This window comes from Carassius carassius, chromosome 31, assembly GCF_963082965.1.
Source record: "Carassius carassius chromosome 31, fCarCar2.1, whole genome shotgun sequence".
Lineage (NCBI taxonomy): Eukaryota > Metazoa > Chordata > Actinopteri > Cypriniformes > Cyprinidae > Carassius > Carassius carassius.
In genome coordinates, this window is record NC_081785.1 from 29,758,724 (window position 1) to 29,785,223 (window position 26,500).

Here is a 26,500-nt window from a genome sequence, read left to right on the forward strand (position 1 = left end):
AAGATCTCATCGCAGTGCACAACACAGATCTCCCAGACATGGACTCTCCGATCTTCAAGCGGCCCTGTTGGAGGAAAGGCTAAAGACTCTGGACTTGGAAGAACTTCAACAGCAGATCGAAGAGGACGCCATTTTAGATAAGGAGTGTGAGAGACTAGATGCTCAGGCTAGAGAAGCACAGTATAGACAGGAACAAGCCACTAAGGCTAGAGAGTTACTAGCTAAGCGGGTAGAAAGCCGCAGACGTCTCAAAAAGGTCCAAAATGAGCTTGAGGTTGCTAAATATGTTTGTGTACTTTTTAAACAGGAATCTCAAGATGTTATTGTCGCTGCTTCAGAGTCCAGCTTAGCTGTTGATCCTCTGTCTGAGGTAAGCACTAGACCACAGATAGCTGCTGCTACCACTGATGTTAAATCATCTGCCCAAGTAATGCCTAGTCATTCTACCCCTTGCCATGTTAACTTCGTACCTGTGTCATCAGTAATGCCTTCCCCCATATTACCTGCAGAACACATTACTGTTTCAGTTGCTGAATCCCCATTCAGTTCTGTAACCTCTGCTGCCGAGGTAACCCTGCCCAACACAGTTACAAGGTCATCGGCTTCACTAGTTACTGCACCGCCCACCTTAAAGTCTAGGTCAGATTATGCAGCTCCTTTACCCCCTGTAACCTATAGTCATACACCCCCTGTCAGTGTCCTGCCTACAGTTTCATCTACAGTACCTATAACATTATGGGCTCCCTTACAAGCTCAGTCCTACCATTTCACGAATCCTAGCTCTCACTGGACAACAGTACCCTATCCTGCTCCCCCATCTGACGCCGCTCATAATCGGGCAGTGATGTACCCCTGTCCAGCACAACCACCTGGTCTGGAAATGTTAGCTGCCTCAGCTTACGGGGTCCCAAAGCCAGCAATTCCATACTTCGATACCAGTCGAGAAAGTGACTTTGCATTATTGAAGATGGCCTTGGACAATGTAATGAATAACCAGCCTCAGTTGAGTGAACATTACAAGTATCAGGTCCTTTTAAGTCACTTAAAACTTCCCAATGCTCTCCAGTTGGCCAAAGCCTATATGTATGACCCCAGACCATACACAACTGCACTACAAGCACTGCAGGATAAATACGGGCAACCACGTCAACTGGTTCAGTCCGAATTATGTGTCATACTGAATGCACCAGCAGTCAAGTTCGGTGATGCAGAAGCTTTTACCTCCTTTTCCCTATCTATCCAAACACTTGTAGGAATGCTCAGAACTTTGGAAGGCCCAAATGGATACGAGCTGCGCTGTAGCTCTCATGTTGATCTATTGTTAAGCAAGATGCCACCGTCATATCGTGATGGGTTTGTTGAGCACTGTTTCAGCCGCGGTATTTTGCAAACTGGCACAGACCGCACTTATACTTTACCCGACCTGTCTGCATGGCTGCAGATGAAGTCACAAGCAAAGTGCATTTCCAATAAAGCAGCTACTATGTATCAGATTGATATGGCTAGACCTGTCAAGAAAGATCTGCAAAGGTCACCTTTTCGTTCAAAGGAGAGATCCACATCCATCTTGTACTCAGCTGATGCCAATTCAGCCTTGCAGGGACCAACGAAATCTCAGACTTCCTCTAAGATTCAGCCCTTCTGCCCATACTGTAATACAAAGGACCACTTCCTTAACATGTGTCCCAAGTTCAAGATAATGATTACAGATCAAATAGTACAGTGGATAACCAATGAGAAGCGCTGTTGGAAATGTGGGCGAACCCATAAGCCAGACAGTTGTACTCTGAAAAGAACCTGCACCAACTGTAAAGAGTTACATCTGACCATCTTGCATGATGCAGCTTTACAGATCCTAAAAAGTGTGCTGCTGGTCAAGATTCCTACCCCTCATGTCTATTTAGACAGGCCCAACAGATCTCAAAAGGTAATGCTCAAGATAGTCAAGGTCTTACTGCACAACCATAAGAATGTAATGGAAGCATATGCAGTGTTGGACGATGGTTCAGAGCGCAGCATTGTTTTGTCACAGGCTGTAGTTCAGTTGAACCTCCCCACTGAACCTGAAACACTAACACTACGCACAGTCCATCACGATGTAGTTAATTTGCACGGAGCCACTGTTTCCCTCAATGTGTCACCCTTGCACAGACCAGGCAAGAAATACCTGATTCCTCATGCATTCACTGCAGATAACCTTAGACTATCTGAACATTCCTACCCTGTGTCTGCTCTCCAGCACAAGTATGAGCACCTTAGGTCCTTGCAATTACCCTGGATTGACCGTGCCCAACCTTTATTGCTTATCGGGTCTGACATGCCTCACCTGCTTACTCCTGTCCAGCCAGTGTGTATGGGACCTGCAAATGGACCAATTGCCATCTGTACTAGACTTGGTTGGACCCTCCAAGGTCCCACAGGGCTTAGTCATCCCATCCTTTCCACCCCACAGTGTCTTCATATAACCACAACCACGTCGAATACTGAGTTATTCAAGAATGTGGAACGCCTCTGGCAAATTGATACTCTGCCCTATGTAAATGAGAAAACAGCCACTCGCTCCAAGCAAGACCAGTATGCCCTCTCTCTTCTCCAGACACATACTACCAAGGTAGAAGTCAGCGGCATTATGCGATACGCCACTCCCTTGCTAAGGCGGCCCAATGCTGAACTTCTTAGAGCCCCTAAAGAAGCAGTGATGGCAAACCTTCGAAGCACTGAGCGTAAACTTGCTAAAGACCTTAGGCGAGCTGAGTCATACTGTTCTGAAATGAAGAAACTGCAAGAAGCTGGCTATGTAGCAGAGACATCAACACAAGAAGCTGAGCAATCCCCTGAGTCGTGGTACATCCCTCACCATATGGTGACACATAAAAACAAGGACAGAATAGTTTTCAACTGCTCTTATTCATACCAAAGCCACGCTTTAAATGAGATCCTCCTACCTGGGCCCATTCTTGGCCCGTCGTTACTTGGTGTCTTGCTGAGGTTCCGTGAACATCCTGTAGCTATCAGCGGAGATGTGAAAGGTATGTTCCACCAGGTTCGCCTCTTGTCAAGTGATAAGCCTATTGTACGCTTTCTGTGGAGAAACATGCAGAGAACAGAACAGCCTAAAATCTAGGAATGGCAAGTTTTACCATTCGGCACAACATGCAGCCCATGCTGTGCCATATATGCACTCCAGGACATTGCCCAGAACCATCCGCAAGTGGATCCAACTCATTATTATTCAGCATCTCCCCTCTGAAGCAAGATCACAGAAAAGTGAACTCTGGCTATCACAGAAGAGTACTGACCTCCTGGAAGGTACACTTGGGCTACTGTGGAACTGTCTCACAGACTCGTTCAGCTACAAACCCAGCCAATCCGGATGCCTTGAACCCACTCTACGGAATGTCTACAGCGTTTTAGCATCACAGTATGATCCCTTGGGTTATCTAATTCCATTTACAACCCGAGCCAAAGTGCTGGTCCAGGATTTGTGGAAGAACAATCTAGGGTGGGATGACCCAATCACATCTGACAGCCTGTTAACTAGATGGCAAGACTGGCAGCAAGAGCTCCACCATTCAGATCAGGTTGCAATCCCAAGGTGTTACACTCCATATGAAGGACAAGTGGAAATCCTCAGTCGGGATTTACATATATTCTGCGATGCATCTGAGAGGGCCTACGGCTCAGTGGCCTACATGCGCACAGAAAACAATGAAGGACATGTCCATGTCTCATTTGTGTTAGCTCGTTCACGAGTGGCACCTCGGAAGCAGACGACGATCCCTCGTCTGGAACTAAGTGCGGCACTTACCGGAGCGCAGGTGGCTAATGTCCTTCAAACAGAACTAACTGTCAACATCAATCGTATCATCCTCTGGTCAGACTCAGCCACAGTCCTCCAATGGCTTAAATCCGACTCATGCAGATACAAAGTCTTTGTAGGAACACGGGTGGCTGAAATTCAATCACTCACTAATATTGATTCCTGGAGGTACGTTGATTCAGCTAACAACCCTGCTGATGTCATAACCCGAGGCCAAACATTAAAGGAATTAACCCCACCTTGCCGTTGGATTACTGGACCAAATTTCTTGCACCAGTCAGAGTCATGTTGGCCCACTTTGCCAGCAGTTGAAACTGAACCAGAGGCAGAACTGAGAAAGTCAGCAAACTTCCTGCATGTGTGCACAAATCCAGACATTCCCATTCCTGATGTTAACCAATTTAGTACTTGGTCTGAGCTACTAAAATCTACAGTGACATCCCTTTACGGGGCGGCTACCTCTCCCATGCAGTCACCAAATGATTCAGAGAGTTACATATCCGCAGAGAGGCTCCTCCTACAACAGGCTCAGAAAGATTCCTTTCCAGACGAGTTTAAAGCTCTCACTTCTGATAGACCATTACCAGTAGATTAGAGTAGATTAGCATCCTTATCACCTTAGTATGATAAATCCAGTGGACTTATCAGGGTCGGAGGGAGGCTGAGACATGCTAAACAAATGGAATTGGATGCTATACATCCCATTGTGCTTGATCCGCAACATCACCTAACCAAGCTTCTGATCAAGGAATATGATTCCTCCCTTTTACATCCTGGGCCAAAAAGAGTATTTGCTGAGCTGAGAAGACGATACTGGATTCTGCGAGGAAGGGAAGCAATCAAGAAGAATCAATTTAGGTGTCTGGACTGCCAGAAATGGCGCGCTAAACCCGTTGTACCCAAAATGGCCGACCTCCCATCCGCACGCCTACGTCTGTACAAACCCCCATTCTATTCCACTGGGATGGATTGTTTTGGTCCATTCACAGTGAAGATTGGTCGACGTACCGAGAAAAGATGGGGAATAGTTTTCAAATGTCTGACCACCCGTTGTCTCCATCTTGATCTATTAGAAAGCCTTGACACAGATGCATTTCTAATGTCTCTCCGCAGATTCATAGCACGAAGAGGGAAACCATTTGAGCTTCTTTGCGATAATGGAACAAACTTTGTTGGAGGAGACAAAGAGATGAGAGCAGCTTATGAAGCCATGACGCCTCAACTCAGGGAACAACTGGCAGAACAACAGATTTCATTCAGATTTATTCCACCTGGTGCCCCTCATTTCGGGGGAGCAGGGGAACGGGAGGTTAAATCAGTAAAGCAGGCCTTAAAGGTAGTACTGAGAGATCAAACATTAACTGAAACTGTACTGCGAACCGTGCTCACCGAAGTTGAAGGCATCCTAAATGCTAAGCCTTTGGGATACGCATCCTCAGACGTGTCCGATTTGGACCCAGTTACGCCCAGCATCCTACTAATGGGTCGTCATGATTCTTCTCTCCCACAAGTGCTCTATGATTCAAGTAATCTTTTGGGCACCAGAAGATGGAAACATAGCCAAGTACTCGCTGACCATTTCTGGTCTAGATTCATCCATTACTACCTTCTGAATCTACAAGAAAGACAGAAATGGCGTAAAGATGGGGGTGAAATTGGTCTAGACCAGGTGGTACTGATAGTGGATTCACAACTTCCACGAGCATGTTGGCCAGTAGGTAAAGTGGCCAACATTTTCCCTGGACCGGATGGGCGTATCAGAACAGTTGAAGTGCAGGTACACAATCGCACATATGTAAGACCTGTATCCCGTTTAGTCCCACTCCCTAAATTCTCTGATGATGACCCTATTGAGCCTACTAATTAGCTAGGTTTTCTCACTATTTCAAATGTGCTTACACATTTGGGGGCGGCTGTGTGAGAAAGCCCTAACCACGCCCCCTAATGGCACGTAGCATGCGCAGCTCAGTTAGGAGCAGACATTTTGACTTGACAGCAGCAGGTTACAAATCAGGCTGGCTGGACTGTTTATTCGAAGGTTGTTTATGTTTTTTCCTGTGTGTAAATGATTACGGGTGAGTTCATACATATATATATTGTATTTGTCATTCATATCATTGTTTTGAATGTTGACGTTTGCCCATAAACCGAACGCATTTTAAACTGTGTCATAGATGAAAGTGAAACTGAAAGTGATATTTAAAGTGAAATCAAACGCATTTGTATTGGGCATTTATCGTGCTAATAAGTGTATTTCTATTATAATACAAAGGATAATGTTCACTTCCTAGTTACATTACCCAGTTTGTTCATTATTGTTAGAACTGTCAATTGATGATGTTGCTTAGTTTGTGCTCTTAATATAGAGCATATGCAACGATCGGGCGATCTGCTTGTCATTGCTTATTTTATTAATATAATCTGCAAATAATGTATGTTAATTAATCTATTACTGAATAACTGAATGTCTTTGTCATATACTGGTATATTTACTACTGTTTTCTTTGTATTTCTTCTGTTTATAGACTACATTTGTGTGAAGTAACATATTCAACCAGTCTATGATTAAAAAAGTTAAATTGGGATCCTCTCTCCTGTTTCTCTAACCGGAAACACACACCACCATCTTGGCTGCACTACACATGAACCCACTGAGCGTCCCATACGCTCGTATACACACACACACACACACACACTCACGCACACACACTTACACACGCATGCACAAAACACACACACACACACACACACACTCACACACACACACACACACACACTCACACACTTACACACGCATGCACAAAACACACACACACACACTCACACACTCACACACACACACACACACACACACACACACACACACACTTACACACGCACACACAGACACACACACACAATCACACACTTACACACGCATGCACACACACACACACACTTACACACGCATGCACACACACAGGCACGCACGCACACACAAGCACACACACACACACGCACACACACACGCACGCACGCACGCACACACACACACACATAAGAACACAGACACACACACACACACACAAGAATTCAAATTTAACACTACAGCATCAGTCGTGTCATTTATGTATTGCTCAAAAGATATTCAAACCTGTTTATTTTGCTTGTTCTGTCAAAATAACTTCTTTAAACTTGGCATACAATGGAAATTGTATTTTCTAAATGCATGTCATAGAAATCAGGCTTTACAGCCATTAAAAGCAGTTAAGTAACTGAAATAAACACATATGTCAGGGCCAAAGAAAAAAAAACACACCTCAGACCAGTGCTGTTTTAGTATCAGTGACATAAGATTAAAGTTGTTATTAATATTTTGAATCAGGTTTTTTTTTTAATATTTGCCGCTTCTGTATGAATCATTTTCAACATCTTTAGTAATAGTAACACCTTAAAATAAAGTGTAACCAACATTTGAATAAGATGATAATACAAAAGCATACATGTCATTATCACTGATATCTGAGAACTGAGAAGGAAATAAATGATAAAAATCACACGAGAGAAAATAAGTTAGTGTGCATTAATATTCCTGTCACACTGGTGTCCTGTAATATCACACTGCTGCAGCACTGGAGCTGGGTTTACATTACAGCATGTGAACGACTGCAGGATGATGTTCAGGTGTGCAAACTTTCACACACAATACATCACTTCTGAATCCATACATCATATCATAATGTGGATCAATGCCTACACTGTAATATTTGGTCCCTCAATCTTGAACATTTGCCTGTACGCTGGTTTTAATCATGAACTCAGCATGTCTTTTGTTGCACAGATATATTCTCATGATGTTCAGCTGAAATGAGTGCTGCTCACGAGACAAACCGCACACACCGACACCAACACACAGACGAGACTCATGGTAACTTTTTTTTTGCATTGGGCTTTCATAGTTCATAACCCTAACCCTACTCTTATTCATCAAGGATGAATTAAACTTTTCAAGATTCACAGATGAATAGAAAATTCTAAAGAGCAGCATTTATTTGAAATATTATATATTATAAATGTCTTTACTCCCACTTTCAATCAATTTGATAGTTCCTTGATGAAGAAAAGTATTAAAAACTAGAGTAAATGCTGAAAAATCAGCTTTGATCACAGGGGAAAATTACGTTCTACAAAATTAAGTTTTAAATTGCAATAATATTTCACAGTTTTTACTGTATTTTTTATCAAATAAACGCAATCCTGGTAGTCTTCATCACTCCACAATCTGTCCAGTTAGTGTGTGTATCAGGAGTGGGTTTCTGATATCTGATCTCTAAGTAATCATCAGGACTGTGAACTGATCAATAAGAGCGCTGTACAGAGAGAGCATCAGGAGCAGGAACAGATCTCAGGAGCCGTACGCTCGTACCATTAAAGACACGCACCGTTCGAGTTTTCATGAGCACTCGGCACCTTCCACACAGCAGCACTTTAGAGCAGATTTCACCTTCATTTGCATTTAAATGTCAGATTCATGAAGGGTCCGGAGGTCTCAGGGATTAATTGCTTTCCCCTAATCGAGGTCTTTTAAATAAACATAAAATAATGAAACAATACAGACAGCGAGAGAAAATAATTACAACTATCTCAAAGCAAACACGTTAATAAAAGGATTAGGATAATATCAGTCTCACAGCATGCACCAAGCATCTTCAGACATGCGTATTAAGAACGGTTTATAAATCTGCGAGGAGATTGAAGGGCTGCCAGTGTTTTCCCACCAACATAAAACCTCTCTGTTTTTTTTTATAAAAGAAGGGTTTCGCTAAGGCAAACTTAAGGATTTTTAAGAACCTTTTGAAGACATTTAAGTAAGACGTTAAATTGAATATACGTCAATATGGTCTCAAAATGTAAAGAACCAATATCTGCCCATGGTTTTAGAAAAATCAACTCAATTCAAAGGAAAATAAGTTTTCAACCCCACTGACGATGTTAGTTTTTTTTATTTTTTTTTATCATGAACTCAATTCTGTTCATTTTCTCAGAAAACAAGAGTTCAACTGTTCAATAAGCATCTCAAGTAAATGCATCTTGATTTAAAGGAGACCTAACACACACACAGTTTCTGCTGATCTTATGTTAATCTTGAGTACGTTTAGAGCAGAACTGCATCCTTCATATTCTGTCCTTTTTGGTCATATACATGAGTAAGACATCATTTGAAGCTGTTTACTGTTATTTATGTACAGTTACGATGAGAAAAAAAAATTGAGTTTGTAAACTAAAGAAAAATAACAGCATGCACTGTTCCATCTTTTTAGGAAATCTTGATTTTTTTTTTTTTTTTTTTTAATGTCACAATTCAACCAAAGGATGAAGAAGATGATGGAAATAAAACAAGATTTATTTTATAAATCCACCAGTAGCCCAACTGTGAGACAGCTTTGTAGCACAGACAATACCAGACAACTGAAAGGTCAAACAGCAGCAACTTAAATACGAGACAAATAGACAAGAATTAATTATCATGACAACTTAAGAGTGGCAGGAAGTAAAACAACTAACAGAACCGGGACAGTTAAAGGTGCAATAGGTGATTGTCTTCAGAATTTTCTTTTTGTTATACTGAAAAGGTCTCTTGTTGAAAGTCTCTTCACATCCCAATAGCAATCATTAAGTTAAGTGGTTTCAATGTATCTATCTGTATTTATATATTCTGTGGAAGGTGTAGGACCATGAACGTACAAGCAAAACGCTCGGTCCGAGTGTTTTAAATGGCTTTCCTTCCTGCCTGTGAACTAGGGCTGTGCGATATAGACAAAAAAAATCTATCACAATTTCTTTGATCAATTTAGCGATTTTGATTATAATCACGATTTTGACACACACAGACATGCTTTACAGTCATAAATGCATTCAGTATGAATTTGAAACATATTTCCAAAAGAAAACCAATAAGAGCATAATCAAAAAGTTGTAACATGTCTCTACAACAGACATAAGTCAAAATAATCTCTATAGAAGGTGTGACAAAATATCTAGACACATGGCAAAAAAAGTAAAAAAATAACAAATCCAGTGTCCAGGGATTTTTTTGTTTGTTTGTTTCTGCCATGCATTGTTCATAGAGCTCAATGTAGCGGTGCTTCAGGTGTTGAAATAGATTTGTTATACAGGTTCACACGTACTCCGTCTGCAGTGCGTATACAGTATGTGTATGCTGTGCAGAAGCAGCACAGAGAGCGCATTATTGTAACGCGAAAGCACATTAAAATAATGCGCGAGTGCGAATCTCTCAGATCGCACGCAGATTTCCTTTGTTCTGTCACAAAACCAGACGCGCATGCTCAGATACACGCTGCTCTCGTCCGGAGAGAGTGTGTGCACTTAAAACGTGTCTCCTCTCACTTAAACTGTGTCCTGTGCACTCACAGCTCTCTGTATGCTCATGTGTTAGATATTAAATATTTTCGCACCTTTCTATTTCTAACCTTTTCTGTTCACATATTTGCATATTTTACCATGTGCAGTGTGAACGCTTTGATCCATTAACATGGGCTCGGAAAAAATGCACATCACAGACAGTGTTTGAATCTGGAGTTACGTAGGCCTATGCCCTGTCTGTTCTGTTCTCGCGCTCCATTTAGGCGCGCTGCATTCTGTCTGGATTGGATAGCACACTGCGAGAGGTTATAATTGTGCTAAAAGCAATTTAGAAATCGCGCACGCTCAAATCGTGATTATATGCCGATTTCGATTACTCGCACAATCCTACTGTCAGTGTGTATCTGCATACCTCTGTGCACACTGTTCACACAGACAGAATACATCATTAGTGCGTTCACACACGCTGTGCAGACAGAGCTAGAATGGCAGACAAACATCAACAACCCGGTCTTCCTTCCTGGTATTGTAGTGCTTTTAAATTTTTCTCGCTGGTTAATGACACATGATGTAGCTCAGCGGTTCCCAATTCCAGTGCTTGCACACATATTTTACATGTCTCGCTTAGTTAACACACCCGATTCAGATGACCAACTCGAGCTACGTGAATGAACTGTGTTCCGATCGATATGATCCCTACACCGTGTTCACTGCTCCCTACTCCCTGAGCAGGGGTTAACTTCACTTCAGAACATGGACTTGAATTGGGAACCGCTGATGTAGCCTATTGTAGTTATGTTGTCTCTGGTATTCTGGTCTGTGAGCATAAATGTGTTCAGGGGGCGTGGCTTTTGGACTTTCGGTGCTATCAGGCTAATGTTAGCATTTTCCAAGATCTCCTATTGCACCTTTAATCATTTAACTGAAACATATTTTGTGTAGGCCTATTTTCTTTATTCCTTTCATACTTCATTTATTCTGTTTTTCTCTAGTTGTTTATGCACATGCAGAACTAAACCACTGAAAAAAAGAAAAACATTTATTTTAAATTTGTAACACACGACTGAAATGTACTTTAAATCAAATTAAACCTTCTTATTCTGGCGATTAACGGACAGATAATGAACATGATAATGCTTAAGAATTAGCACAGTCAGCTGAGAGGAGAACGTTTACGACTATCTCTGGAAGCAGTCGAAAGTAGAAAACGTTCACCTGTATTCAATGTTGTATACTTGTGATCAGATCGACAAAAACACATCTTAACAGCATCTCAATTTTCTATGCAGATGCACATCCCTACAAAATTACCCCAAACATTCTAGAATAAATCATTCATTACAAATTTCGACTGTGTTCCTGTATTTTTAGTATCGCGATATATTGCATAAAAACTACATTTTGCAGTCAAAACCATGCAGTCTTACTGTGCACCTATTTTACAGAAATATTTCCTCTTGACAAACAACTCTGGAAAAAAAGAAACTTCTTGTTGTGTGTGTTGACGACAGCGGGTCGTGCTAACAACCTGGCTTCCATCTCACCTGAGTGAGATCTGCACAATCACAGTCAATCAGAAGATATTTATTTAATCTGTAATATACGGTGTGTTGAGCACAATGTTGGTCAGTGAGTCTCCATTGTGTTTATGGGCTGTTAAAGCAATGACTGACTCACCTGGGCGTCCTGTAGTGTTCTGTTCCAGGCCTCTGTGACAGCCGCGGCGTGGTCACGGTGGGTGAGGTAGATGTGCGCCTGCAGCACGTGAGCCAGCGTGAGTTTGGAGTCCATTGCACGCAGAACCTTCTCCATGTGACTGAAGCAGAGCCGAGCCTGGAGAGCCACCGGCCCGTTAACCAGCTGCATGGAGCAGGGCACCAGAGCGATCTGACCAGCACAGAACACCGCCTCCCGCACCTGAGACACACACAGAGAGTTAAACCGCATGACACACAGGCATTACTGTTAGATCTGCGCACACAACACTTCAAAGATGCACTATTCAAACATTCAATTTGAATTACGGGAGCAACAATTACGGGAGCCACACAACACTTGAATGAACATGTTGATAAATAAATGAAATACAACCCCCCCCCCCCACCCTGGGAGCTGTGTTATCTGAAGTTAAAACTCCTGGTAGGGTCTCCATAGAAAATGGTCTGAGATGAGAAGCCAGACAAATAGTGATCTCTCTACAAACACCTACGATACAAAGGATGAGGATCAGGGCCTCGGAAAATTTTTTATACACCAGCCACTATGAGACAAAGTAGTTAGGACAGTCAGACCCAGCCATGAAGATGGAAAGGAGGGATAAGAGGGATTCTCCTGAAGCCTGGGAGAGGAGCTCATAGGTGAGCACCTGGTGGCTTGGATCTGACTTTTGGGGCCCAGTCAGGCTCAGTCTGAATAAAATGCCATGGACCCATCTCCTTGTGGTAAGTGGTGTGCTGTGTGAACTGGACCTTGGTTGTGGAAAATAGCTTTTGTTTTTGGTGCATGGAATGTGACCCCTCTGGTGGTGAAGGAGCCAGAGTTAGTGAGAAAAGTTGAGCATTGAACTAGATATAGTTGGCCTCACTTCTACGCACTGCTCTGGAACAAAAATCCTAAATAACAGTGTGGGAGCTTTGCTCTAGTCCCCTCACTGCGACTATATGTCATGGAGTGGAAGGCTCTGACTGTGTTCTGTGTTTAGTTGCTAAACCACAGTTCAGAGTTTCCAGCCTTCTTGGAGGTCCTAGGTGAGGCCCTGGAAGGGGTATCACCTGGGGACTCCACAGTTCAGCTTGGCGACTTTAACATTCATGTTAGGGACAGATCTGCACTGAACCCTATTGGGCTTTTGTTATTGGACTTCTGTCCTCAGCATGGATTGGCCTTAATAAACACCAAGTTTGAACATAAGGTGGCTTATGCCGCGTTTCCACCGAAATTACCCGGAACATTTGTACAAGGAACTTTTTTTCCCAGGAACTTTTTTCCCCCCAGACCTGGTGCTTTCTGCGTTTCCACCGTGGTCTAAAGTACCGGGAAGATTAGGCAAATAGACTGGTGACGTAGGTCTGTGCGCGCATTTCTCAATGCAAAGTACGCTAATTTTGGGCTTGCATCCTCGGTAGTTCGGACTTTGTGCATATGACTCGGGAGTGTGATGTCCACGTTTATTTAATCCGGTAATTCTGCAAACAGCAGTGTACCTAATAACATCAGTCAGCTACTGCAATTTTCCTCACTGTATATTTACAATAAAACAACATAGGATATCAAATACCACTGCCTCCTTTCGTTTTCATTTAAACATAATAAAAGCTGCGGAGATGTACTTAGTTCAAGGAAATGTGTATATATACAGTCATTACAATGAAACAAATATCAATTTGCCTTTATTTATTTTCTATTTTAACATATAGATACATTGAATACAGGCCAAAGATTACCTGTTACATTTATCCAAAACGAATAATATTTTATGTTTAACCACTAAAGAGACATCAGAGTCAGCGGCACATATCAGAAGGTCTAGACGAGGTGAGACTGCTCTAGGCGGATACATCAGGACTGAGCTCCCGCTGATCGTGTGGAGCTCACGTCCCTGAAATCAGCCAAACACATTTTTAAATAGACGCTGTCTTTATAAATAAACCACAGATTTGACTTTTAAACAACTACATTCTGGCTTGAAATACTTTTAAAATTACATTTCATGACACAATACCAGTAATATTATGAAAATGATCCGAATAAATGGTGGTTTAAATCACAATGCTGCGTGAACTCAACCAATCAGGATGTTTAGCGCCCAAGTCCCGCCCCCGAAAGTTTCAGAACTTTGTAAAAGTACTACCTCGCCAGCAGGGACTTTCTGAGGAGCATTTTTTTACCCAGAACTTTATTTAGTTCCTGGTTCCTGCAGTGGAAACACACCGAGTACCAGCCCAAAGTCCCTAGTTCCTGAGTAAAGTTCCTGCGGTGGAACCACGGCTTTAGAGTGTACTTGTTACCGTACCACCTTAGGCTTAGTTCTTGGATCGACTTCACAGTCTTATCATCAAACCTGTGGCAAGACTCTTCTTTGACTCTCAACGGAGGCGGACACATTTTTCTCCCTCTTCCCCCTTGCCTTCCCTGCTTGCTCTCTCGTCTTGTCTATTCTGTACGATGTCGCGTTTTCATTGGTCCGTCGTTGAAGCCTATTTCTGATTGGTTGTTGCCGTTTTGACAGCGTTTATGCCAAGAGCAAAGAGAAAGAAATTGAAGAGAAGAGTACTTGGCCATGCGCGAACCCACGGGACGCAGTCTAAGTACATACACGCTTACTTTAAGCGAAGAGAAGAGATTTGCGATTGCACTGAACACGTTTTAAGTGCAGGCATACTCTCTGAACGAGCCCAGAGAAAATTCTTACAAGAGCAACGTGTATCTGAGAGCGCGCGACCAGTTCCTGTGCTCGAGCAGAGAGATTTGCGCTCGCGCACATTATATCCCATGCGCGAGCAGAGAGATTGATGCTCGCGCATTATATTAATGTACTTTCGCGCTACAATTATGCTCTCTCGACATTTGACATGGAAAAAGCGCCATACAAACTCTTACATTCATACACACACACAGACAAATACGCACTTATATACAGATATGCATCACCCCCCGCATCCCTCGCCTTCGCCGCTTTGTACCGCCAATCTGAAAAGCGGGTTTGTGACCAGCGCCCTAGGGCTGATGGACCGGATGGCTGCTTGCCTGCGCTGGATTACCTCGACCCCCCAATTTCCGTCCCCAGCTGCAAAGTCATGTGTTTGTATTGATGATGTGCTTTGTTGCTGAGGTTTTTTTTGGTTGATGGCTAATTTCGCTGGTACTTGTGACTAGTGACAATAAAGGGCTACTACTACTACTATGTTATAGGCACTCAGGTAAAGAGAGCTGCTAAGCTGGATAAGATGGCAGAGGAGGCTGCTGGACAGACCCAGGAAACCCAAACAAATAGGATCAACATCTGGCTGAGGATCCTGTCCAGAATATTTTTAACTACCACCTCTGGAGAAGCTTTTCCTTTCTCCTAGGGAAAGGCTGGGGACATACACTCAGAGTGGGTCCTGTTCAAAGCCTCCTTCACAGAAATGGCTGGTGTGAGCTGTGGCTAGAAGGTTGTTGATGCCTGTTGCAGCGGCAACCCAAGAACATGCTTGTGGACATCAGTGAAGGAGACCATAAGGCAGAAGAATGGGATGGATGGAAAAAACTAAATAAGAATTTTTTTAATGATAATTATTGGCCATCACAAATCTACATGAGCGTGCTTTTAAAACAATCACTATATCATCTGAAACACAATTATAGACCTGACCCATGCTAGCAACGAAAATGAAAGAAAGAGTGAACACTGATGACATTTTTCCTTAATGGAGAGAAAACATGACACTGAGACACCACAGAAAAACCTATTCATATATCACTATACACTTGCTATGTTGGCTTGAGAAAGCCTAGTCAGAAAGTGTGAAGGCCATGCGGTCTCATAAACAGATACACTGACTCTTAATGCAGAGTGCTCTGTGTGGTTGCTAGGGAGATGCTACATAGTTGCTAGTGTGTTCTGGGTGGTTGATCTGTTATATATCTGTTATTTTTTTGACTGCTTTATTCTTGGATGACCAAAAACACTGCATTCAAATATACTGCATGTTTCTGGGAAATGTACAGGATTTCATATGTTCTGTTTACTAAGTAGTTGTTCTCTTACACGCCTGCATTTTTCAGATGTTCAAGGTTCTTCTATTTATTGTCTGTATGAAAAAAATGTAAATGATCAATTTTGTAATCATTTGAATTGACTGTCAATTTATTGCAAAATAAATAAATAATATTGCACAATTTCACACATTTTGCATGCAACAGTGTTACCACAAGATGTTTTCCCTGCAAAACAAACAGCATGCCGGTGAATCAACATTAAAATTACATTTATTTATTTAGCAGACGCTTTTATCCAAAGCAACTTACTAATGGGAAACATCAAATTCCACATTCTCAGATTTAACACAAAGTGCAATATTCCAAAATTATATTCAAACTAATATTTTTTATTGGAAATAAAAGTTAACCAATATCTACAAACCAGACAAGCCACCAGCTACTGAATGACAGCTTTATTTATGATAAGCCAGTAACCCATTCTACCATTTTATATTTTGATACATTTATTTAATATTTGAGCATATTGTTCACTATTAGAATATAATAATGCATAATTTGAGAAAAACCCATAAAAGAAAAACAGAAACTAATAGCTTATATAATATTTTATATAACATTCATAATTTTATTATAAAGCATTTGCACAATTAAAAATTATGATTTAGTTTGACTGAGACTTTCGTGAGGGTTCAGCATTTAAAATCACTAACTATTTAGTGAAAAAGAAAAGGTTTCAAGCCCTAATTTGTAGCCTATAGGTGGAAACTGCCATAAATAATAAATCAGTGATGGTTTCACCCAAATGTCGGAGCCTTACATCAAAAAAGGTGCAATTCATTAACATTATTAAAGCATTCGTGTTTGAACAGCTGAGCATCAATTAACGCGCTACACCTTCATTGTTATTTTATCACCTAGAGTCCCGTTTCACACCAGCAATGAAAGCACACGCAAATGTGCAGCTCCTACGCATTCATAACAAGCTGATAATTAGCTGAGAATCCACAGACGAACTCTCTTCTGAAGACACATAATCCTACAGCTAAAAATACACGGGCGGAGTATCATCAGATGTGCAGGAGCGCGGTGTGCCGGAGAGGTCAGGTCTCCACCGATCAAATGGGCCGCAGGTGATCAGGTGTTAATTGAAGCTCTGGTAAAGTATTTAGTGTGAGGCGCTGGGCTGCAGGACCGTGACCTCTGCTGCGATCACAGCTGACTCCATCAATTGGTACACACTGTGAAACGCAGATTTAGAGCCAATTAGCATGCATGCACAGATACTGCATTTACCCAGATCACCAGAGCGCCTCTAAAGCCCTGGCCACAGGACACTGGCCGCTTTGACCTCCACGTGCAGACGCGGTCACTGACTGGACATTTCCGAATGGTTTCAAACACTAATGTTAATGCAGACAGGATTAGACTTCATTTTGATTTCACTGTGTAATCATATGACATGCATTGCAGTGTTATATTAGTATTATTGACATACAATTATAGCTATATGTATATATATGCTATATGCTATATATATATATATATATATGTGTGTGTGTGTGTGTGTAAATATTAAAAAAATATATACATGTATGTTTGTGTGTTTATATATACAAAAAATATACTTAGTACTAGGGGTGTCCCCGACTAAGGATTTTCATAGTCGAATCGGAATTTTCGAATCTTGCCGATATTCGACTGATAGTCGAATCATATGTTTGGGGGCGGGGCAAAATACATTAACGAGAGTTAAGTTAGACATTCGAGTAACATCATTACTGATGTTAACACACAGGGAAAATGTGTAACAAACACCTTGCAGATATAAACGGGGTAAATAATGTTTTATGTTTTGATGAACGGATAGCTAACACTTAAAGTCGGCGAAACAATAACAATTAACAATTTTATTTAAAAACAATTTTTTTACAATAGTGCTCTGATTATAACATTAGCCTAAAACGTTAGCAGTTAATGTTCTGCATTTCTCTTCTGCAGATCTCCAGTAGAGTGAGCATTTGATAGCAAGTTTTTAATCGATGGGATTCAACTCATAATTTAAGTACACACACACAACTGTATATATATATATATATATATATATATTGTATTAGAAGTTTAGTCAATTTGCTGTTGTTTTATGTCATTCTAAATGTTTTTATTTCAGTTTTAGTTATTTTGGAGTATCAAATTAAACTACATAAAAAAAAAATTATATCCAGTGAGTTTTTCTGTTCTATTCATTTTGTTGTGTTTTTTATATAATTTATATTAGGTTTTTTTTTTTTTTTCATGTTTTGTTTCAAGATGAAAACGAGAAATGTTTCCAATTAATTATTCTTTTCAAATTTTACATTTTCAAGTTTTAGCTATCCTGTTTTTTTTTTGTTTTTTTGTTTTTTTACTTTGTCTATAATTTTTTGTTATTTTTTATTTTAGTTTTATCTGTACTTTTAGTGTTAAACTAGAAATTTAGAAGTGTTTCCAATTCAATATTATTATTTTATTTTTTCAAGTTTTTAGTTGCTGTTGTTTTTTGGTAACTTTTATTCGTTTCTTTTAAATGTCTATACAATTTTTCATTCATTTTATTATTTAGTTCATTTTGAACATCACATTAAACTAAATGAAAATAAAAACTGTTCCCTAGGAAACTAGCTGAAATAAAAGAAGTATTTATTACTATTGTTTTAATTTATTTTCAGCTAACAACATTTTCTTGTTATGGTTTTCGTTTCATTTAACTATAATAACCCTGGTGCATTAATCACCAGCATCACTGTTAGTTTGATGCTCTATAAAGTTCACTACACCGGAGAAAATCATCAAACCAAACTCCCATCACTTCCTGCTATTTCGAGTTGGAGAAAAAACAGTCTGTACATCTTTAGTCCAAACTCAGACGGCCTGATTGATTCTCATGCACCAGAACTAAACCAGAGGAACAGAACCTTTCTCAAAAAGCGTGATGACGTTTGGAAATTCATCTTTCTCATTTCACAAGATGAGCTCAGGAAACAGCAGACCAACAAACAGCACTTTGCTGGAGGGAAGAAAGAGTCACATCTATTTCCATAATCATATGTGTTTCTCATGATTCCCGGCTCCTGGCTTCACTTGTCAGCTTTGATGAATCATCATCCAGCGCCCAGAGATAGCTACAAATTACCGGACGTCCGGAAGCTCGCAGCTTTCAAACGGCGATCAATCAGCGCATCATTTACCAGAAGCGGCATCGGGCCAGACCTCTGAAGCCAGACCTCTCGGCTATTAGAATATTTAAAAATAAAAAACAGGTGCGGAGCGATCAATTATTAAGAGGCTGGCTCAGGTTACCCTGCCAGGACGAGATCTGGGGAATACTATTTACATAAAATTAACAGTTCAAAAGAAGGAGTTCAGACACCAATCAAACTTGTTAATTGACTGTCAATGGTGTGTCCCTGATTAGACAACACAACTACATTATTCATCCGCGCGCTGACAAGGAAGACAGGCCAATTTGCATGGGCATCCAAAATCTGATCAACAACTACAACGGCCCATGCATTTTTAATAGAGGGAGACGATTAATATTCATAGGGGTCAAACGACGCCACCGTGTTTTGTTTAACTCTTTACGGTGTGTTTCAGGAAAGTGTCACTTTCAGACCCAGCGTTCTTTCCCAAAGTGGCTCCATGCATCCTCAAGCTTTATTTCTCACGTGTTTCTCTATGACGTGCGAAGAAAAAACACGCATGTAAATGCTCCTCTTCCGGCGGCAGACGTGTGAGTGAAATCTCAGAGGTCCTGGATCTTGCTTGTTTGTGTAATGAGGTGGCAGTGGAGGTGACCTCAAGAGCTGAGCTGGGTAAAGTGACCTGCTATTGACGAACGGTCAAACTCGGTGGCTCTGGTCAAGGACGCGGGAGGAAAAGCAGAAGCACCATCAGCTATGCTAATGGACACACATCCCAAATGGATCTTCATGCATAATTGATCCGGCTGAGGAATGGCACACATATAGTGACGCTTCAGATGAATACAGCAGGTGCAGCGCTTTACACACACTTGTGTGATGATGTTGCTCAATAACAAACTTTAGAGAACAGTTTCTCTTTACAATTCTAGCCAATTTCCAAAACAAATTAGTGAGCTGGACTAAAATCACGAGTGTTGGTACATGCCTTTAAAGTGTGAGTGTGATATATGAGTCAAGGAAGATATATACTGGTCAAAGGCTTGGGGTCAGTAAACGTCTCTTCTGCTCAGCAAGGCTTCATTTGTTTGATCAAAAATACAGTAAATATTGTGAAATATTATTCTAATGTAAATCATCTGTTTTCTGTGTGAATCTGTGTTAAAGTGTAATATATTTCTGTGATGCTCTGCTGTATTTCCAGCATCATTCCTCCAGTCTTCAGTGTCACATGATCTTCAGAAATCATGAAAATATGATGATTTACTGCTCAAGAAACATTTCTGATTATTATCAGTGTTGAAAACGGTTGTGCTGCTCAATATTTCTGTGGAAACTGATGCATTTTATTTTTCAGGATTCACAGATGAACAGAAAGTTCAGAAGAACAGCGTTTATTTGAAATAGAAATCTTTCGTAACATCATAAATGTCCTTATAAAAGTATTTAAAATCGATTTAATACTAGAAATTACTAAATATCTAAAATTAATATTTCTAAAATTAATATTTTAATACTAAATTACAATTAACAATTTAAAATGTAAATTAATCTAAAAGTTAATTAAAATTAAATAAATACTAAATAAAAAATTAAAAGTATGAATTTACTTTATTAAAAAAAAATATATATATATATATATATATATATATATAGTGTGTGTGTGTGTTTGTGGACGTGTGTGTGGATGAGCAGCGCGCTCACATCAGCTTCTGTCTTGATCACGCCAGGGTTATTAGTGAACTATTATCAATACTTATCAAAACCTAAACATACTTTATTTTAACTATAACAAATCTCTTTCAGATCTTTCAAAAATCTCTGTAATGCATTGATATGAATGGCTCATTCTCATTAAGGCAACCAAACGAAATACAATAAATACATAAATACAAACATATACATTTATGAGCAAATTATTTATGCATTGGTATTATTTATGCACATTTAGGTATCATGGTATTATTAGAATGGTTAACTAGAATCCTTTAATGAAAATAACAAAAATATTTTTAAAAAAATGCATTTGCTAAACTTAGCATTTTGGTTAATTGGCATGAAAATAATGTCACAATGATATATACACACACACACACACACACACATATATATTTATATATATATATATATATAAAACCATATTCAGACATCAAAAACTCAAAAGATATATTTAAAAACAACAAAATGACTAAAACTTCAACTAAAATTACCATGCAAACAGAAAATATGATTTCAAAATATGAAGAAAAGCCCAGAGCAGTGTCACAGACCCAGAGATGATCACACAGGAAGAGAGCTATTGTTCTGTCTTTAGTTTGAGACCAGACATCTGATGACATCTGAACACCAGATCAGAGAGCGCTCTGTCTCGCCGTCAGGAGGCAAAGGCAAAGGCACGGCTCTCGACCTCTGCGTCTGTGACAAATTGGTTGTGAGGCTTTTTTGACTGATGCACATCCCGCAAAACCCGGTGACCTGCCCGCGGGAACATGCCAGGCCCCGCCACGCGCCGCTCGATCAAACAGCATCTTTCCAGGACAATGCAAATTATGACAAATTCCATCACCCCGCATTATGCGCTTTCCGGCTAATCTGCCTAATGCCAGGGAAGGCCAAGGGGCGTGATGTCTGTCCTCATCCCGTCTCCAGCGGGATCTGATGGGGTCCAGTCTGTGTCTCATCACATGAGCGCAGCTTCAGATCCGCTCAAGAGAGGGCAGTGTGACTTCATGAAACAGCAGCTTACCATCAGACACCAAGCACTCGGATCACGACTGCGTCTCAAAGCTTCTGGAGTGTCTTCTAGAAAAACAGCTCAACTATTTGTGCCGGGTTTATGTTCCCCCCTTTAATTTGATTATTTTATAGTACACATTTTTGTTAAATGCTATTTGTACTATTTTGTTACATGTCAGGTCATGCACATGTATTTTAAAAAAGAAAATTAATGATATTATAGAATAATAGTAAAAAAAAAAACCTTCATAGGGCAAATGATTTCTAAATCATGGCATTATTTAATTTATTCAGATTTAAATATATTAAAAAACATTTACTGTATTTCAATAATAATAATCAAAAATGAATATTTAATGAAAATAATCATAAGCAATAGTGAGGAGTGATTTTAGTTAATTTTTTCTGTTAATTGGCGTGAATATAATGTCATAGGGGAAAAAAACTAGATTTAAATATATATTTTTAAGTTTTCATAAAGAAAATGAATTATATTTTAGGACCATTTGACTTTTTTGAATTTCCCAGGGAAATATTAATTTAATAAGATATCATGGCATTAGTTTATTTATCTATAAACATTTATTACAAAAACTAATGTATTACATTAACAAGAATCATAATAGGACTCTTTAATGAAAATAATAAAATATGAAACCTGATGAGTCTTTTTATATTTAAGTTAATTAGCATGAAAATAATAATAAGATTGGAAACATTTAACAGAAAAAATAAATAAATAACAGGATCTAAATAAGAAAGGTTCTAAAACAAGCTTCAGTTTCATTTCGTAAAATATATATATATTTTTTTTTTTTCTTTCTCTTGCAGGCATGTGTTTGTGAGAATCATAGCCAGAAGTAACTGAAATATGAATAATGAATCTGCATAAGAGTAAAGATGCTGCAGCTCCAAACAGACCTGAGTCTAGTGTTCATCTACAACACTTCTCTATCTGTGGAACGGCTGAAAACTACAAAAACTCCAACGAGGCCCTCTGAGACATTAACACCAGCACGAGAGGCCAGAAGTAAATGAAACATAAAGGTTAATCTGAATGAGCCACGACTCTGGTTCCCAAACGCAGACGCTACAGCAGGAGAAGCTCTGACCCGCGGCTCTCTGATTGTGCTGCTGTCGTCTGCGTGTCAGTGTCTGTCCCGTCAAACACCAGCGTACAGGAATAGACCTCGTTACCATCGTAATGGGCCGGTCACGCGGCTCTGGACGAGATGAAACCGGACAGCGCTCGCTGGTCTTCAGATACACCATTTATTATTCAGTTTTTACATCTGCATCTTCCATCTGCAGCATGCAACTCAAAATCTGCCCCACGTGCACAGAATCTGTGTTTGTCTAGAGACTGTGCTGCTTTCACTATTTCAGATTTTAGAAACATGCCACACGCCTGTGATGAGCCTCACATGATCCCGTCTCACGTTATGCAGAACATAACCAGATATCATGACGTCTCTCTCAAGGTATTATTTAATCTTTTTTTTTTTTTTTAAAGCATTGCATATTACAAACATTATAACATAAGATTACTGTTATATTAATGATAAAAAAATCTCACTGTGCAGAAAATAATATATTATTTAGCAAATGGTTAATATATCATGGTATTAATTAATTCACTCTAATTTTTTACATTGAAATACTGCACATCATTTTTCATTTAAAATAGTTATTTACTCAGCAGTTTGTTTCATTAGTAGGAACATATTTTGAGTGACAGAATGGTCCTGAAGGGTCTAAAATCATGCTTCACTTTATCAAAGCCAAATACAATGGATTTGTTTCTTTTACATTTTGAGAAGACGCATGAACTGATGTGTTTCCGTGAGAATGATGCAGACACTTGAATCTGTATGAAAGTGATGAAGAATAGATAGATATCAAGTTTGATTCATTTCTGCAGATTATTTCAATATTGAAAGCTCTGTAGCATCCTATATATTTTTGCTTTTTCCACGTTTTTTTCTCACTCCTTTATTCATATGGATCATTTTCTTGCATCTGATTTAATTGTGCTGATTATTTGCAGAACGAGCCACTAGGGTCACCTGACTAATTACAATCAGTTCAGTGCAGATTAAATGCACGCAGATACTGCTGTTTTTACTTGCTATTCTTATATAGCTGCACACAACTATTTAACATATGACATAAAACAATAATATCAATATTCAAGTAATGTGAAATAATTCCATAAATATCAAACTATTAAATCTCATTCTTCCAGGTGTTCGTTAAGCATTGAAACAATGCCTTGATTATTTGTAGCTAGATTTATAGTATTTTACTAAGCACTAAACTACTTGCATGAAACATTTTGGCAACAATCGGTCATGTAATTCGCATTTTATTTAAAGACAATATTAAAAAATATACAGAGCATGGTGAAAAATATTGGCTTTTTTCAGGTATTTTTACATTGGTGCATGTAATTAGTAAATATAAAAATACAAAACAATAATATAGTAATATTACATAATTTATTAAAATGTTAAATAATTATATATAATTTTTCCATACAATCATTTAGTGTTTAAAATATATTTGTAGCAACAGTATAATTGTGTGTGTGAGTGTGTGTGTTTATAACAGCTTTCTCTTTCAGATGTATATGTTCATGTAGTTTACAGATCCTAGGTGATGGAAAAACTACAGCCATAGCTTCAGGGTTCATTCCTGCCGTTAGACAAGAGTGCAGGCAATTAAAAAGAAAGATACATTTCAGATATCAAACGAAATGTTCAGAGAATGTCTTAATGGTATCAGAGTACTGGTAAGGAAGCTCAGAGGAAATATTTAATTGCACAAAATGCATACTGGCCAAAGATGCTTTTTTTTTATACAATTAATGTCTTTTTAAATCCTGCTCCTAGTGCCTCAATAGAACTCTCCATTGATTTGTGTGAACAGTTTTTCAAACATTTTATCCTTAAAGCCGAGTGAATCAGGTCTAACGTACCATCTCAAAATTCCTTTCCTCTAGAAATGCATTTTCATCAGAGCTCCCCATCTCTTTTCCGACTCTATGATACTGTTCTTAGTATGAAGTCCTTTATTTAGTTACTCTAAAGATGTTCTGCTTTCTCAGGTTTTTAAAGAGACTTTTCCAGCCTTAAATCAAGTTGTTACTGCTATTATTAGCTTCTTTTAAACATGCTATAGTTCAACCACATCTTGATCAGCATGACCTAAATAACTATAAAACCATTTCTAAATCATCTTTCACTTCAAATGTTTTGGAAACAGGTGTTTATTCTAAATTATCTCATCTTAAGTACTTTTAATACTTTTGACACATTTCAGTCTGGGTTTTAGAGAATCTCATAGTACTGAATCTGCCCTCTTGAAGGTTACTAATGATTATTTTCCTTTGCCTTGACTCTTTCCCTTGGTTCTTGCTGCATCTTAATCATGCTTGATTTAAGTGCAGTATTTGATACAACAGATCATGACATCATTCATCAAAGACTTGATCAGGTAGATGGTTTCCAGCGATCTGTGCTGAACTGGTTTACTTCCAACCTTAAGGACATATCTTTTTCTGTGAATTTGGGGAATTGTTTCTCATCTCCAGCTCAAATCTCATATGGTGTTCCACAGGGCTCTATTTTGTGTCCTCTCCTTTTCTCCTTATATATGGTTCCACTCGGTACATAATTTATCATATAATTTCTTTGTGGACGACACTCAACTTTATATTCCTGTTAAAAACAATAACTGTTCTATGTCTAATCTGTTTGCATGTCTTCAGGATGCTGGATGGACATTATTTTTTTTACAGTTGAATAATGATAAAGCTGAAATAATGTTTTTTGGTCCAACAACTGTGTCATCTGGCATTGCCAAGCAGCTTAGCCCCCGTCATCAAATGTACACAACTGTGTTAGAAACCTTGGTGCTGCTTTTGATCCTACGTTGTCTTTTAATAAGCAGATCAGTGCTGTTTAGTAAAGCAGTTTCTTTCAATTAAGATCAATGGCTAGAATCAAGAGGATGCTTTCCATGAAGGACCTTCAAACAGTAATTCATGCATTTATAACTTCAAAGTTTGATTACTGTAACTCACTGTGACAGCTCCTAGGCTATTTATTTGTTTAAATCCTCTTTGAAAAAGTATTTTTATTCTGTTGAAATCTGCTTGAGGGTGTGGAATTGTATTGTCTTCATTGGGTATGTTTTTACTTTGTTTTATATTTGTTGCACAGCGCTTTGGTTGCAACTCCTGTTGTCTTTAAATGTTCTTCTTTAAATAAACTAAACTAGTTAAAAATCTTATTCACAGAAAATATTAAGAAAAATTAAATATCATAAAAATTATATTTGCTTTGCTATGTTTTGTTAGACGTGCACATAATTAATATATATATATATATATATATATATATATATATATAGATAGATAGATAGATAGATAGATAGATAGATAGATAGATAGATTAATGTATTAGTAACATGAAATGATTCACTCAAATATTAATTGATAAAAAAAATCATTCTTCCATGCATTCATTTAGTGTTTAAAACATGCCTTGATGATTTGCAGCTAGATTTAAAGCACTAACCTACTTGTGTCTGCAACAACATTTAGTCTCCGATGCATTTTTTCATGTATTCACAGACAATATTATGTTATAAATCGAATCAGGAGAATAATTTCAGATGGCCCTCCTGTGAGGTCTGA

General features: G+C 39.1%; 1 protein-coding gene across 3 annotated transcripts in view; it reads right to left on the reverse strand.

Annotated features, from left to right (window-relative positions):
• The window catches only part of dph6 (diphthamine biosynthesis 6), a 137,826-nt gene that overhangs the window by 14,050 nt on the left and 97,276 nt on the right, over positions 1-26,500 (reverse strand). For 2 of the 3 annotated variants that reach the window (XM_059519489.1, XM_059519487.1), the window contains one exon: positions 11,861-12,100. In XM_059519489.1, the coding sequence (XP_059375472.1) occupies positions 11,861-12,100 (240 nt within the window). Of the gene's footprint in view, positions 1-11,617; positions 11,654-11,860; positions 12,101-26,500 lie in introns of all 3 variants that reach the window. The other variant, XM_059519490.1, reaches the window with a different exon arrangement.